This window comes from Plasmodium vivax, chromosome 12 (genome assembly GCF_000002415.2).
Source record: "Plasmodium vivax chromosome 12, whole genome shotgun sequence".
Lineage (NCBI taxonomy): Eukaryota > Apicomplexa > Aconoidasida > Haemosporida > Plasmodiidae > Plasmodium > Plasmodium vivax.
This window is the reverse complement of record NC_009917.1, coordinates 2,578,790-2,595,387: the sequence shown is the minus strand read 5'-3', so window position 1 is coordinate 2,595,387 and position 16,598 is coordinate 2,578,790. Positions and strand designations below refer to the sequence as shown.

General features: G+C 39.6%; 4 protein-coding genes across 4 annotated transcripts; 1 reads left to right on the top strand and 3 right to left on the bottom strand.

The window, feature by feature from the left end:
• Nucleotides 1–488: 488 nt before the first annotated feature.
• PVX_118310 (gamma-tubulin complex component, putative) lies at nucleotides 489–6,077 on the bottom strand (the record flags this gene model as incomplete). Its single annotated transcript, XM_001615905.1, has 1 exon — nucleotides 489–6,077. One exon carries the CDS (start codon nucleotides 6,075–6,077, stop codon nucleotides 489–491), a length of 5,589 nt encoding a protein of 1,862 aa, XP_001615955.1.
• Nucleotides 6,078–7,104: 1,027 nt separating this feature from the next.
• On the bottom strand, nucleotides 7,105–8,330 carry PVX_118305 (dephospho-CoA kinase, putative; the record flags this gene model as incomplete). The annotated part of the gene is made up of 2 exons (XM_001615904.1): nucleotides 7,105–7,234; nucleotides 7,636–8,330. The coding sequence occupies 2 exons, from the start codon at nucleotides 8,328–8,330 to the stop codon at nucleotides 7,105–7,107; spliced, it is 825 nt and encodes a 274-aa protein (XP_001615954.1).
• Nucleotides 8,331–10,325: 1,995 nt separating this feature from the next.
• Nucleotides 10,326–12,340, bottom strand: PVX_118300 (hypothetical protein, conserved; the record flags this gene model as incomplete). The annotated part of the gene is made up of 1 exon (XM_001615903.1): nucleotides 10,326–12,340. The coding sequence occupies exon 1, from the start codon at nucleotides 11,535–11,537 to the stop codon at nucleotides 10,326–10,328; it is 1,212 nt and encodes a 403-aa protein (XP_001615953.1). The 5' UTR covers nucleotides 11,538–12,340.
• A 156-nt stretch (nucleotides 12,341–12,496) lies between these two features.
• PVX_118295 (heat shock protein, putative) lies at nucleotides 12,497–16,411 on the top strand. Its single transcript, XM_001615902.1, has one exon. The coding sequence runs from the start codon at nucleotides 12,938–12,940 to the stop codon at nucleotides 15,770–15,772; it is 2,835 nt and encodes a 944-aa protein (XP_001615952.1). The 5' UTR covers nucleotides 12,497–12,937; the 3' UTR covers nucleotides 15,773–16,411.
• The last annotated feature ends 187 nt before the right edge of the window (nucleotides 16,412–16,598 follow it).

Here is a 16,598-nt window from a genome sequence, read left to right as displayed (position 1 = left end):
CCATCCCTTTGGGACCTCACTAACCACGCAAACATAAAAAGAGTATAACACTGTGTAGAATCAATCACAAACAAATTTTAAACGAAATGGAACAGGCGCGATGAAAGGTACTCCCATTTGGCAGATAAAAAGTGGAAAAAAAATGAACTCGACAAATGGGATTAACAAAAGAGGCGCGCGCAATGTGGTATATAAGTACACATGTGTATATATGCACAGATGAGAAAAAAATTAACAATTAAGATTAGGAAAATGTGGGGGGCTCTCTAAAACAGAGGTGTTCCAAAGTGGGAGAAAAAAAAAACATTCATCAGTAGGTATGCACCTATACACAGCGGTATACATACCCAACTACAGACATACAAAAAAGTTCCTGTTATATGGCAAAAGAACCGTTGGGGGTGCAAAAAGTCGCGCCGCTTCTTGCTGCCTCTTACTTGAGCGCTCCCCCCATCTGCGCAAAAGTTTATCCTATTCGGTAGGCACTACTACTTCTCCCGATCCGCTTCCCTAATGTTGTTATTTTCATTTCGATACACATTTAGGGGGACGTTGCCATAGTTAGACTCACTGGAGAGGTTATACATCTGGGACGTGAGGTTATTATCGTTGCCGAGCTTGTCCAAGCTATGGCTGGTGAAGGTGCCGTTTTGGGAGAAGCCGTTATAGCTGTAGTTGTAGTTGTCCAGCAAATTCTGCACGTTGAAATTCTGCTTGATGCTTAAATCGTGGAGGCTCTTTAAATCGGCCGGCGCGTTTCCGTACGCGTTGCCGTACCCGTGGTTAGCGCTGAGCAAATTTTGACTGAAGTTGGGTTTGCTATTCAAGTTGGATTTGCCGTTTACGTCGAGCTTGCGCAGGAGGTTGCTCATGTTGCTTGCCAGGCTGTTTTCATAACCTGGCACGTTGTTGCTGCTTAGTCCAGCGTCTAAACTGTGCACGCTAAAACTGGGGGCACCAGGGACGGCTCCCATGCTGATCGCGGTACCCGCGTTACCCGCGTTGCCGGAGTTACCCGTGATGCCGGGGTCCACCGCATGGGAAGCGTCACCTATGTGCCTCAATTTCGAGACGTCTAACGATGGGTTGTACGAGTCCACGTGCGAACTGTTTATGTAATTTTGAGAAACCTGGTAAACGGAGCTACCGCCAGCGCCGCCGCCGCCGCCACCACCGCCGCTGTTCATGTAACTGTTCAGTATGTTTGAGTACTTGTCAATTAGCGCGTTGTAGCTGCTATTGGCGATGCCGCCGCGATTGTAGCTGGCGTCGTTACCGCTGCCGTAGTAACCGTCGGCATTGCCGTAGAGGCTGAGGATGGGAGCTCCATTTAAAACGCTTTTGTCTACCGATTCGGACATGCCGATGCGGCTGTACTGGTTTATGCCGCTGCGCTGTATGCCCCACTTCTCCTCAACATCGCTATGCAACAAATTGCTGAACTTGTCAACTACTCTCTTTTTTAAAAAATCTTTATTACCCCCAAGTTGGTTCGCCTCACTCGTGTAGTCCACTCCGCTGATGCGGTGCGATAAACCACTTAGCAGCCTGTTCGCGTGGTTTTCCTTCCCCCCTGCGTAGTAACTATCGCTCGCGTTCACGTTCTCAATGCCCATGTACTCCATTTTGTGGTCGTCCCTTTTGTTGCTGTCCCGTCTGTTATCACCCACGTTACCGCTTGCTAGGCTGCTACCCACCGCGTTGCCGAGGTCCGATTTGGTTCCCTCGATGGAGGAGACCTGTTGCATTTGCTCATTTTGGGTTCCACTCTCCGATAGGGAAGCACCAACCGATTTGGCCTTCGCCACAGAGTCCTTTATCTTCGTTACATAATTGTTAAAATCTAGGGTGGTTAGGAAGTGGACAAGGTAGGCGTGGTTGCTGTTGGAGCTTATGTTAACCATTTCGTTCATGACACTGACTAGCTTTTCATTAAAGGTGTCATTGTACTGTAGTAACTTTTCAATAACTTGATTTAAATCGTTATCCTTCTCCTCATGATTGTTATCATGCGGATCGTCGTCCGCCTCTGCCATGTCTCCTTTTTTTGTTTTGTTTTTCTCCTGCTCATCCACCAGTTCGTAGTTTAATATATCTGTGAACAACTCGTTTTCTATTAGGCACTGGAAGAAGTAGCAGAATTTGAAGGACGTATCTATCAGCTCCAACAAAGGGTTCGTTATATCCTGAACCCGTAAGAAGCACTTGGTGGCTACCTGAGAAATGTATAGGTCATGAATCGATTTGGTGTACTCAAAATCTTTCGACTTGTGAATCTGCGTAATCATCAACTTGTATTCGTAGTTAATGATATCCTCTTGCAAATACTTAATCAAGTGGAAGAAAAAAAACTGCATCTTGTATCTTATCGAAAACAAGTGAGAAAAAAGCAGCCCCCCTTTTTTAAAATTCAAATATTTGTACAAATGCCTATTATGGTAGCATAAAATTTTTAAATTGTAATAAATTCTGCCCAAGAGGAAAAGAAACTGGAAAATTGAATTGTACGTATAGATGGTACTCGTGTTGATAATAAGAGCTATTGGCCAAGTGAGCTTGAAATAAATCTCTATGTTATTCCACAAATTCAGTCCGCTATGAATTTGTATGTTCTTATTTATCTGCTTGTCATAAAATATCAGCGTTTCGTTGTCTATGTCAATTTCGGGAATCTCTATGGGGGACTTGTACGACTGGTGGAACCATTTGTGTATTTCCACTGAGCAGTCATAGGAGCTGAACAGAAGCGCATTTTTCACGTTATCCCTATTACAGCTGGTTATTACGGGGTTTAATTCCCCCTTCTTCTGGCTATTCCCATTTCTGTACAGAATCATCTTGTTGATATTTCTCATTTCGTTTTGTATCGCTTCCCTATTCTTTTCGTCTCCCATGTTAAAAAAATTCTTCTTGTAAATAGGCGAGCGGGCATTCAGCGTCTCACTGTAGAACCGTTTGAACCATTCATTCAGTTTGTTCTTCTTTTCCAGCAACTTGTGTTTGAATAAAATGGGGCAGGTATAAAATCCTATGTAGCCATTTCCAATGTCGAGGGTGAATGCTTGCGTCATATCTAATGCTCTGATATGGATAATTGGCTTAATTTTATTTTTCGGGTTATTCAGCTGGAGGGTGTACTCATCCAGTTTTTGTATGTACACACTGAAGGAGTGTTTCAGGCAGTTAATTCGCACCCGGAATTTTGTTAGCGTGTTTTTATTTATATTATAAAATGTCTGTTTATTACTCTGGATTTTCAGCACCGGTTGTTTTATAGCTTCTTCGTAATTTCCTTCCACATGTTCACTCATCAGGTCATCCTGATTTGCTGCATCTGCACTGTTGGCATTCCTCTTCCGTAAGTAACCTTCATCGTTTTCCATATCTTCGTACAGCCTCTTCTTTTCGTGGTTTACATTGTCTGCCCAAAGTTTGTTGTTCAGGATGGACTCCCTGGCGTAGTCCACGGTGTAGCTGTTGCTGTTGTGGACAAAGGAGGATATGCCTTTCCCCCCTATGTAGAGAGAGACCTCCACTTCGACGTCGCCCAGTACCACATGGTTGTGCTTATCCCCATACTGAACAGGGGGACCTGTTTGCTGCTCCGAGGAAGCATCCTCCTGTTCCTGTGCGCCGTTCTCCTTTTCGAAAAATTTTACCTTAATTTCAACGGAAAGGCAATCTCCAAGAGATCCCCAATACCCCAGGGAGCTGTGCAGCACGTCCGTTTTGTAAAGCAGCGGGTTCTTCATTGAATGGATAACCAAGGCGAAGCAGCAGCCGACCAGGAAATTATCCGGAAAATCCTGCTTAGCATTACTACCTACAGCGCCCCCTTTCACGTTTGCCCCATTATTACCACCTATGTCTACAAATTTGTTATCAAAAAAATTGTTAAAATTTACCGAAAAATCAAAGCCGTGCTTGAACCCCCTCAGAATCTGTTGCCGATAATTGTTAACGCACACACTGAACACGTTATCATAATCGTAGTAGTTTTTTTTGCTCAAGGTTTGTATACCTTTATAAAAATCATTTAGAATGATCTTTTTGTCATACATATAGCACATGCCACCCAGTACCAAGTTGTCGTACTTTTCTCTTTCGAAAGAATCGTACGAAAATTTTTTGTAAGATATTCTTGGGTAGAAATATTTCGAAATGATATTTTCCGAGTTGTCATTATCAAAATGGTATCCATTTGGGCTACTAAAAAAGGTGGACGCATTTAAGTCCCTGTTGTCTTCACCAAATAGTACGTCATCTTCACATTTCTCCAGAACTAACTTGTCCTTTTTATTTTCATACTTAGTCTTGCAGTACTCTTCCACTGACAGGGATGAGTTTTTCCATGCCAGTACTTTCAGCAGAATTTCATTTTTCGAATTTGGCGGTGTATGCATGAGAGACCAGGATTTTTCTAAAAAATAATCGTAAAAGTCTCCATTGTTCAGTAGATAAATGTCCCTAAACAGGTCGAAAATTTTAATCAAGTTGATGTCCTTAACTATATATTTCCACAACTTGTATGCGATGATGCTTCTTATCTTTTCTATGGTAATGTCGAATATTTCCTTACAGTACAGATTTATGGTTTCATTTTTGTTACCTTCCGAGGAAGATTCCCCGGAGCGGTTGTCCGAGCTGTCATAGCTGGAAAGGTCTAAAGAATGTAAGTGGCCGTGCCTGCTGGGGATAGATTCACCCCTCCCAGCACCCACACCGCTTGTCCTGTTCGGCCCGTGTTCGCTTCCTACACCGCTGTAGGGCTTCATCGGACTGGTCGCTTGCTCCAAATTTGCAACTTCCTCATACCCTGCAGATGGAGAAGCTTCATCAAACGCTTTGGACAAAATCTTGGTGATCGCGAAAAGCTTCACGATATCGCTGGTGTTCCATTTGTTGCTCCTAATTAGTATGCGAATTGACTTGCCTATGAAGAGGATTTTACGACCAGCCACTTTATCTAGGCAGCAATCAGGTAAATTTGAAACGGATTGAAAGAATAGGTAATTCCATTCGAAATTTAAGCTCTGGACATTGGTTAACGTTAAATTTTCGTACAACTCTTCGGGGGAGAGAAAAATCTTCTTATCATCAGAGTAGATGAATTGCCTCTTTTGGATAAAAAATTCGTAATACGGGTCTAGCAGCTGGCCATAAAGTATCCAGGAAAATATTTGATGGAGTAAAATTTTCCCCAAATTTTTGAAATACCTGTGATATATGCCTTTAATTCGTGAATTTCCGCTCAAGCAATTTTCGTACAGATAATCCATCAGTTCTTTTGTTTTGTTTCTACTTTCTCCTTCCAGCACATTCTGTTCTTCCCTCTTTTGAAATTCTAGATAGTTTTTTATAATGTTTATAATTATGATAATTTCCTCTCTCTTTTTTTCTAACATGGTTAGAATTTGTGTTAATGGGGTGTTGCTATTATTATTTATGTATTCCTCAATCTCGCTAATTTTTTTCATGTACCTCCTCATGAATTTACTTATTTCGTTGCTTATACCATTTGCGTAGTATCCATACGGACTTACCCCATTTAACCTTTTGATGTTTTTTAAAATTACCCCAAAGTAGTTATCTATTTGTTTTTTTTTTTCGTCTCGTTTTTTCTGGTGAGAATTTCTCAAATGATTACTGTCTTCCGATTCGTTGTCAGAAGATGACTCGTATGAGGAGCTGTTCGATGAGGAGCTGTTGGACGAGGAACTTGCAGTGCTGGAGATGTCTTCATCTCTTTGTAGCCTTTCTCTCGTGCCACCCTTCCCCTTCCTCCCTTCACTTAACTTGTTAAATTTGTGTACGTGCGTCAGGTTTTTATAAATCGTGTTCTTTTTAACCAGCAAGCAGAATACATTCATCACGTAAAAGTAGTAACCCAGCTGTACAATTTCGTTGATTATTTTTATTTCTGAGTTTAGAAAAATGTGAATGTTCTTATTTACTTCAAAGCAGTATTCATCTATATTTAAGTTGTTTTCCTTTTTCGTTTTATTTCTCCTTTTATCCGCTAAAATTATGATGTCCCCCGTTTGCCCTATAAGGCTAAGTATGATCTCGTGGATCATCTTCACTTGAGGTGTAATTCTCAGGGTGTATGTGTGTGTGTAGGGGGGGGATAATACATAAACCCGCACAGGCACGTAGGTAACTGTGCTTTTACGTGGGAATATCTTTGCGTGCGCATATGTATGAAGGTACATATATGCTACTTCAGAGTGACATTATGCAAAAGATTTGGTGGCTTTTTGTGGGGGGCTGGGAGCTTGCTCATAAACGTTTATAAGCTCGGGCTTCCCACATTTGTGCCTCTTCCCTTACATTTTTCATTTTCTGCTTTTTTCCTTGTTTGACATTATGCCGATTTGTTCCCTTTCGTATATTTAAAAGCCCTCTTCGTGTATTTTTTATTTTTTTTATATCCCTTTTAATCTTCCTTTTTAGTGGACTTTTTTTTTTTTTCTTTCGTGTAAACAAATTTTTACGCTTAAGGAATGTCAAAACCTGCAGCGTTTTACACATTGGGGGAATTGTATCAGGACCGGTCCGTGGTGCTACATAATATTTTTTTCTTACATTTAGAGGTTTACACAAATTGCGAAAAAGTAAAAATAGTTTACTTTAGTAAAGAAGTAACCATTTTTTTAGAAATTGTTCATATTCGTAAAGAAAAAAAAAAAAAGTTTAGTAGTAACAAAACTTCAACATTGTGTTATAAGTTTAAAAAAAAAAATTACACAAAAAAAAAAAAAAAAAAAAATTCATTACATAATTTTAAAATTAAAATCCAATACGAAGGAAAAAAACGAATAGGAATTAAAGTATGGCAAAAATTGGGTAAATAAAAATGGGGTCTCAAATCAGTTATCTTTTTACAATTCATTCGTGTATGAAAATTACGCATTTATACACAGCTTACATGCGTATGTACGTGCTAATGTACATAGGGGTATACACAAATGTGCCATGCGTACGCACTGGAGAGGAAAAAATATTCTCTACATTTTTGGAGGAAAAATGCGAGTTGGCACTTTCGCCTGTATCTTCTCGTGCCGACAAATTGTTAGGCTTTCCTACGTACACAACGCGCACCAATTAAAAGAAAAAACTCTTTAAGTATTTGTTATAAACCACGTCGCATTTCATCTGCAGGTCCAGTAAATCCCCATCGTTGTTTATGATAATGTCCGCGTACTTTATTTTCTCATCCGTTGGCAACTGGTTTCTACGGAAAAGAGGGGGGAAATTAAAAGCGTTTCCGTGAATTCACCGAACTGGGGGTTCCGGTAAATAAGTACGCACGCGCACGTTGAGGCGTATACTTCCCCGCGTTTATTAAGCAAAGGGGGGTCGTGCGGCTTGCAATATGTGAGAACAAACATTTTTGCCGCGCGGCAATTTGGGCGAAAAGGCATTTCCATATGAGCAGCAGTGCTGTAGTGCGGCAGTGCAGCGGCCCCTAAATCTGCGCGACGAAGCAAACGCAAGGGGGCCCATAAAAAGGAGCAACACGTGTAAACATATGCACATGCGTATTCATTACATATAAACCCCCCTTTTTTGCGTCAAGTAGTGCGCCGGGCCAAATCGGAGGCGCTAAAAAGCTGGCGCTTTTACAACGCTTACTTGATTATACTCATTGCCGTGTCGTACGTGCAGTTTTTGTCTCGAGATAATATACGCGTTATCTGATTCTTCACGGACGATTTAAGAAGTATCACTGGGCTGGTCAATAAATACAATTTAGTTTCAATTAACAGAGGGGCCTCTATCGCTACATTATATTTAAAGTGCAGAAATTTATACTTTAAGCATTCCTTGATTATCTGTATTATTATATACGTGTGGGTGATTTTATTAATGTACTTAACATTTTCCTCATTGTTAAAGACAATTTTTCGTAGCAAAGTTCTGTTAATAGACTTGTCATTGTTCAGGATGTCCTCTCCGAAATGCTTCAAAATTTTTTTGTAACATGTTGATCCCTTTTTGTATATCTGGCTAGTTATTTCGTCCGCATTAATAACAACCACGTCTTTTTTTTTTAGAAAATTACAGAATGTTGATTTCCCCACTGCAATTCCTCCTGTGATACCGATTAGACATAGATAGTTTCCCAAAAAAAAATTAAATATTCCTAATAGACCGAAAAACTTATTTATGTAAATTAAGAAGCTGTTCATAACTATTGTGCTGACCAGGGCATATTTGTGATTCTCTATTTTCTTGAATTTGTTTTTTCGATTTATAAACCCAATAGGAATTGAACCTAGTGCCAGGAAGCATGGAATACATTTGTCCAAAAAGAATGTTAAAAACATAATTGTCTCCTTCCTGTTAGAGTCATATTTTTTTGTGTGTTCGTTTCTGCGCGGCGATTGTTTTGGCTGATCACTTCTGCGGTTTGTCTGCGCGTCGTGGTTTGTAGCGGTTTGTAGCGTTTCGTCGTGGTTCGTCGTGGCGGCTCTTCCTAGCGGTTCTTCCAAGCCGCTCTCCTGCACAGCTCCCCTTCGAGGTTCCCCTTTTTGGCGCACCTTCTCCCGCTTCAGATTCAGCTGCAGCTTTTTTTTCCTACTTTGTTTGCTTGGCGAATGCGTACACAAAGGAGCGTCCCCTTAATCTTCCGATGCGCCGGCCCTTATACTACTTAACCACTCTTGCAATATTTGCAAATCTTTTCCTGCTCAAAAATGGGCTATTCACACTACAGCTGGTACAAGTACACAGCAAAGAAAAATCCGTTTTTGTTTTGTCTATCGTGTGCATAAATTTACAGGGGGGACTGTACATACGTGTTGGAGTTTTATAAAAAAAAGGAATTAACGCGTTGCATACACATGTGCACATATACGTACTTACGTACTTGCGTACGCACGTACGTACGAAAGTTTACGCCTCAACACGGAAATAACACGTTTGGAACACAAAAACAAATCTCTCGAAATGGACTGATACAATGGGGCTGACGAACTATCGCACTGTGCGTTTCATTTATCATTAATCATATGACGAAATGGAGCAAAAAAAAAAAAAAAAAGATATGCATAGGGGGGTAAACTTGTCATCCTAATATATGTAATGCTTCCACGTGTGCGTAATTATATCATAAAGCGTGCTTTTATATGCATTTCGTTATTTTTTTATTTTTCTTATAAAATGTGATAAACTCACACTTATTTATTCATGCTTATGCATATTGTTATTAACTCTGAATGGCATTTTTTTTTTTTTTTTTTTTTTTTTCAATTTTGGAAAAAAAAAAATAATTTGTAAAAATAAAATATAAACGTTTGAATGTGGATTTTTTTCAGTACACAATATACACTGCATAGCGTTGACTATAATTATTTCTTTTAACGGAAGGGAAGAAGTGGTACACGCGCGCGATTAAAAAATGTAAAATCAAAAATCACGTTTTTCCATATGTACACAATTGCCTACATACGTACAATAGCAGTGCATACCTGTTTAGGCCATATGCGTGTTGATATGCGAAATTGGCATGACTGCTCTGCTATGCTGTGCTATACTACACTATGTTGTGCCACGTGATGCTCACTTTCATGCGTACATATTCCCACATCCGCACTCGCGATCTCTTCCAATTCAGAACTAACAAAAAGAGGAGTGTCAATTACCGTTACCGCCAACTTTTTCCCTCAAGTTAAAAGTAGGCAAATTTGGTCAACAAAATAAAGCGTTTTTACTACTGCTTTATAACTAAAAAAATACGGAGCTTACATATTCGTCACGTTGACACATGTATGTGTTAAAATCAAATAACGTTTGTGAAACAAAATTGCGATGGCAAGCACTAAACACACGGTTGTTGTTGAAATAGTGCAGTTGGAGTAACGTAAAAAATGAACACATATTTTGTGTGTTGATGTCTGCGCTGACATTTATGCTAATAATGCAGAGGCCAAAAAAAAATATTCAGGCCACCAAAAAAAAAAAAAAAAAACTTAAACTGCGAAGGGGCAATTCGGCAAAGGTAAAATGATAAAACAGTGGTATAATCGCGATAAAGTGACTGCACGGACTGGCTCCACTGCGTAGCCAGGCGCAAAACGGACTTCAACTCGTATAAGCGGTTTTCAGGGGGGGAAATAAAGCTGGAGCGGGCTATTCATGCGTCAAAACGTACGCACATGAACAGATAGGCCTGATCGCTTATCTTCCCTTAAATCGACGATTCGAATAACTGCTTTAATGGAGAGACCACTTAAAAGGGGAACAAAACTGAACTGCGTCAAATGGTCTGCGCACTAAACAACGTTGTTCGTGTGCTCAAAAAAAAAAAGAGCTAGTTAATTTCATTTGGCTGACTTTCTTTTATTCAGAATGTCGACAATGTTATGGGCCACGTTCATAATTCCATTTAACTGCAATCCACATTTGAAACATTTTTTATTTTTCTGAAACATTTCAATGAAACACTTTTCACAGAAATAATGGAAACATTCAGTGACACTTGGATTCATTTCGAGTTTCCATTTCTTTTTGCATTTTATGCAAGCAAATGGGAGATTATTTTCGCCGTCACTCGAGTCGCTGTCAGAGTTTTCCTTTTCTGTGCAGGAAGAAACAGCGGACGACTCGGGGGATTCCCCTCTATTATTTTCCCCTTCCTTTTGCGCACTTTTCCCATGTTCTCCATCACCCCCATCTTCGCAGTCGCCCAATTCTTCCTCCCTCTCTTTTAACTTTCGCAACATTTTTTCGTTCCACTTTTCTAATTTTTCCTTTCGGAGAGCTTCATTTCTCTTTCGCTTTTCCTCATACTCCTGTTCAATTTTCCACCCACTTTTGTAGTCACTTCTGTCGTGCAAAAAAATGCACGTGTCTCCAAATCCGCAATAACCCGTTTCTTTGTAGTCCTTACATATGCACGGTTCATAGTCAATCCTCAGAGTGACTCTCACATTCGCGCCGCTATTTCGTACCGGGCCGTACAATCCTGTGTATTTATTTTTGGCCAAGCTATCTTTGCTGATCATCAGAGCTTTTTCGTGAGCGTCCTTTCCTCTATAAACATTGTCCTTTAAGTTCCCCTTTAGTATTTCTTCTCCTATTTCGATGTTTCTTTCCATTCTGGCCCTATAGTCATTCTTCGAGTCTTCGTCTATATCGTACGAGCCATAATTTTTCGAAACGCTGAAATCTCCTTTGTACACCCGATCTTCTGCTACGTTAGGCTCTTTAACGTCTTCACTCTTTGATTGTATCATCAGTTTGTGTTTTCTTTTTAAGTGCATATTGTTTTCCTCATTCATCTTTTTTAATTTTTTCTTGAACAGAAATTTGCACACCACATCGTCTTCATCATCGTCATTATTGCCTTTTCTTTCGTGTAAATCGCCTTTTTTAATATGCCCGTCTTTTTCATTAATACCACCTAAGGTTTCATCATTTGGGTCTTCTTCCCTTTTGGCTTTTTTTTCTGCACTGCTATTTTCTTCTTCATTTTTTATATCCTCCGTTTTCTTTCGATGTTTTAAATTACTTATGGTTCTCTTCCTAAACATTTTTTCCCCCTGTCGTTTATAAAATAGTAAATGCTTACATGTAGGTGATGGATCACTTATGCGTAAACGATCTGCGTGCAGGCGTCGTCCGATGTGTGATTTCCATTCCTACGCAATTCTTCAGAACAGCGACCTCCGACAGCTTCCTATTTGTTCGTTTTCCGTGTGTAGCGCGATTGGTGGTATTTATATTCAGTTGGGCTTTCTTCTACTTTCTTCCGCCGTTACTGTTGCGTTGATTCCGCGTTACTGCAGCGTTACTGCCGCGTTTCTCGCTCCTTCCGATTCGCTCCACGTACATTCAAGGTTGCTCTTATGTGCAAAACAAACAATTTTTTCTACTACGTTTGGGAGGTCTTCATGGAAAAGTGCTTCTCCTTTTAAGGGAACAGAGGGACGTCTCCAAAAAAAAAAGAAGAATGCATTTGTGGAATTTTCTCACCACTTGTCCAAAGGGCTATTAATTTTGCGCGGTTTCCTTGCTCACTTTTATCAGAAACTTTGACCAAACGCGTCCGTTACGGTACTTTCCCCTTTTTGCTGCTACTCTCCTGCTTGCATTCGTATATGCATATATTTATATATTCACTTCCTACGTATGTTTTTTTTAATTTTTTCACTCCCCAACAATTTTAACATTTGCTCGTTAACTTTGTTTGTTTCTTTATTTTTTTTCTCTGTGCCTGTTGGAAATCCCCGCAAGTATGCATTTGCATGACAAAGTTGGCGTTATTTGGGGCCATTCATTCGTCAAGTTCGTTCAGTTCACTTTAATTTTGTTTTATGAGCAGACCAAAATTTCCAAAAAAAAGGTATTCAATTAAATGCCTTTGGGATTAACCGAGGAAGGGGAAAAAAAAAAAAAAAAAAGGCGCTAAAAGGCGCTAAAAGGCGCTAAAAGCCGCAGCCCATGCGACGCGGACTCGAAAAAGCGCCTCATGCGGAACGTTATGTATAGCACGAAAAAATAAGCAAATAGGAAAAATTAACAAAATTAGCAAAATTAACAAAATGTTTACACTTGCGAAAGGTCAAGAACTTAATGCTGCCAAAAAAACGCCTTCCAAGTAGGGATAATAAAAAAACAGAACGTGAAACTTGTCAGCAGTTCGCATACCTGCCCTCTTTTAACCGCTAAACCCACAACACCATTGCAGCAAACATTTTTATCACAAAAAACATGTGTACAATCTGGCAAGCGCTGCTAATGAGGAACTGCTTCTAAATTTTGCCTCCTTCGCGCAACCACATTTGCCTATACGCACGTGCATACATGTTTTTACATGACCACACCCTTTCGTGCGGGGGGCAAGCTGGTGTTAGTGTTAGTGTAATTGTAGGACGCTTTCACCTCAACACGTTTTCTCTGAACAGACAAACAAAACGTGAAGCCGTGAAAAATGCAAAATGCTCGTGTCGCGAACAAAATAAAACTAATACTGTGCCTCCTTTTTGCCGCCCTCCTAAAACCAAATGACGTAACAGAAGCTTATAATACTGCTCGAAATGCAGAAAAATTAAACTACATATTGAATTACAAAAACGCGAGTAGGTACCACATAGATAATAGGATAAATAAAACGTTTTTAAAAAAAAAAAAACTGAAGGGAAACACATTAAACAGCTTTAATGATGACGTGAAGACGATTAGGGAGGACATGTCGGCAGACAGTTCTCCGGTGGAAAAGTACAATTTCAAAGCAGAGGTGAATAAAGTTATGGACATAATAGTCAATTCGTTATACACAGATAAGGATGTGTTTCTGAGAGAGCTAATTTCGAACGCGTCGGACGCCTGTGACAAGAAAAGGATAATACTGCAAAATGAGAAACAAATGAAAGAAGCACAGGATATAGCGAACTCATCGGTAGCTAAAAGTGACGTGGAAAAATCCACCCCCGAGGGAGCTAACAACAATGGAGAGGTAGAAAACAAAGAACAAGTGGATGAAATAAAAAAGCTAATCATAAAAATCAAACCAGATAAAGAAACCAAAACGCTAACCATTACAGATAACGGAATTGGCATGGACAAGAATGAACTCATTAACAACTTAGGAACGATCGCCCAATCGGGGACTGCCAAATTTTTAAAACAAATTGAGGAAGGCAAAGCGGATAGTAACCTAATTGGACAGTTCGGAGTTGGTTTCTACTCCTCCTTTCTGGTGTCTAAAAAAGTGGAGGTATTCACAAAAAAAGAAAATACCATTTTTAGATGGTTCTCAGATTTGAATGGCAGCTTTATGGTTAACGAAATAAAAAAATATGAACAGGAATATGAAGACATACAATCGAGTGGGACAAAAATTGTCCTACACTTGAAGGAAGAATGCGACGAATATTTGGAGGATTATAAGTTAAAAGAATTAATCAAAAAATATTCCGAGTTTATTAAATTCCCTATCGAAATATGGTCAGAAAAAATTGACTATGAAAGAGTTCCAGACGATTCGGTGTCCCTAAAAGATGGAGATAAAATGAAAATGAAAACGATAACAAAAAGATATCACGAATGGGAGAAAATTAACGTGCAGTTACCAATATGGAAGCAAGACGAAAAAAAACTAACTGAAAATGATTACTATAGCTTTTATAAAAACACCTTTAAGGCATATGATGATCCGTTAGCCTATGTCCACTTTAACGTAGAAGGACAAATCTCTTTCAATTCCATTTTATACATCCCAGGATCACTCCCATGGGAATTGAGTAAAAATATGTTTGATGAAGAATCAAGAGGAATTCGTCTCTACGTCAAAAGAGTTTTCATAAATGATAAATTCTCAGAATCTATACCCAGATGGTTAACCTTTTTAAGGGGTATTGTGGACAGTGAAAATCTGCCCTTAAATGTAGGAAGAGAAATTCTGCAGAAGTCAAAAATGCTTTCCATTATCAACAAAAGAATTGTTCTTAAAAGTATCAGCATGATGAAAGGACTCAAAGAAACCGGAGGAGAAAAATGGAATAAATTTCTCAACACCTTTGGAAAATATCTCAAAATTGGAGTCGTGGAGGATAAAGAAAATCAGGAAGAAATCGCCTCCCTAGTTGAATTCTATTCCATCAATAGTGGAGATAAAAAAATCGATTTGGACACTTACATAGAAAATATGAAACCCGATCAAAAGTGTATCTATTACATTTCAGGGGAAAATAAAAAAACCGCGCAAAATTCCCCCTCTTTGGAAAAATTGAAAGCACTAAATTATGATGTGCTCTTCTCCCTAGAGCCGATAGATGAATTTTGCTTGTCCTCCCTGACTGTCAATAAATACAAAGGGTACGATGTCTTGGATGTGAACAAAGCGGACTTGAAGTTAAAAAAAGAAAACGATCAAAACCAGACGGATAGCCTAGATAAGCTAAAAATGAAATACGAAATATTATGCAGATGGCTACATAACAAATTTTCTCATAAAGTGCACGAAGTCCGCATTTCCGACAGGCTGATTAACTCTCCTGCTTTGCTAGTTCAAGGCGAAATGGGAATATCCCCCTCCATGCAAAAGTACATGAAACAACAAGCCACCGCGCAAGGAATGTCAGAAAATGAAATGTTCGGGGGGCAGTCAGCCAATCAACCTGTGCTAGAAATTAACCCAAACCATTACATCATCAAACAGCTAAATCATTTAATACAAATAGATAAAATGAATTCTCAAAATTCAGAAATTGCAGAACAGATATTTGACATTGCTTCCATGCAGGGGGGGTACACCATTGACGACACTGGTCTTTTTGCAAAGCGGGTCATCGGGATGATGGAGAAAAATGCCCAGACGTATTTGATGAATGTTCAGGGTAATCTGGACAGCACACCTTCAGAGAGTAGCCCGTCTAGCAGTTCCGAGCCGGCCCAGAATTCGGCGCAGGGTGATTCAACTCAGGGCAACGCAGGCGGGAGTAACCCAGCACTTGACAATCCATCCAGCTCAAGCGAGTCCGCCGGATTAAGTGAACCCAGCGCGGATGCAAGCAGCACGGGCGGATTCGGGGAAGAGAGACTGAGCGCCAGCAATTTGGACGGCCTGGGGGGAGACAACGCAAGTGCTAATGCAAATGCAAATGAAAGCTCAAATGCAAGCACAAACAGCATAGGTGCAAATGGCCTAAGCGATAGCGCCCTGAATGGAAGTAACATGAACGGCCTGGATCCAAACTTGTACAACATCGATCGAAACATTTTTAATGACAAAATGTTTAGCGGCTCGGACAAAACCGTCTTATGATGCGGGCGCACAGGACGAGTAGGCTGCCAATCGGCCCCTTTAATTATCAACCATTTTTTAAATGCACACATGTGAAGCTGCGCATGTGCATGCACGTTCCACATGGCTGAGTGGCGGAAAATAACAAGCGTGTATGTTTTCCCCACGCAGCGCTTCAACATAAGTTCCACCCATTTGTCTAATCATTACAGTGATATGTATATGTGTATGTATATGCGTATGCACATGTATATAAGTATACGCATGTATTAATATGTACATATTAATATGTATATCCTTTTTTGAATTTTTTCATCTCGCAAATTCGTTTGGAATTTTCACGTGCGTACACATGTCTGCTCTGTAAACTTTCCAAATTGTTTTTTTATTAATCTTTACCAAATTAAGAATTAAATTAACTCTGAAAATTTTTATTATGTGCGTAATGTGTGAACATTTTCGTATGCATTTTTTTTTTTTTTTCCCACTTGTAAAATAAATGCATATTCCTCCTCTTTACATTTAAAAGTTACACACTCGTATCTTACAAATGTTTTCAAACGTTTGGACAGTTCCAACGCAATTTATTATTCTCCTTTTTTTTTTCTTTTTTCTTTTTTTAAGATTTAAGCAATTTTTTTAATAGAATAATAAGTAGTACCCCTCGCACTTATCACAAAGCGAGTAAGCTCCCTCAAATTGCGCATCCCCCTTTGGAAATGTTAAAAGTATGGCAGTTTTCGTTTACTTGTGCGAGTTGGTACATACACTTTTAACGAATGCATTTTGTTGCCCCTGACTCCCCCTGGACAATAACGTAGAGAGGTCCTTTCAAAACAACGTCGTC

Excerpts from the sequence above, each read along its gene's own strand:
- PVX_118295 (XM_001615902.1), top strand. The coding sequence starts at position 12,938 with ATGCAAAATGCTCGTGTCGCGAACAAAATAAAACTAATACTGTGCCTC.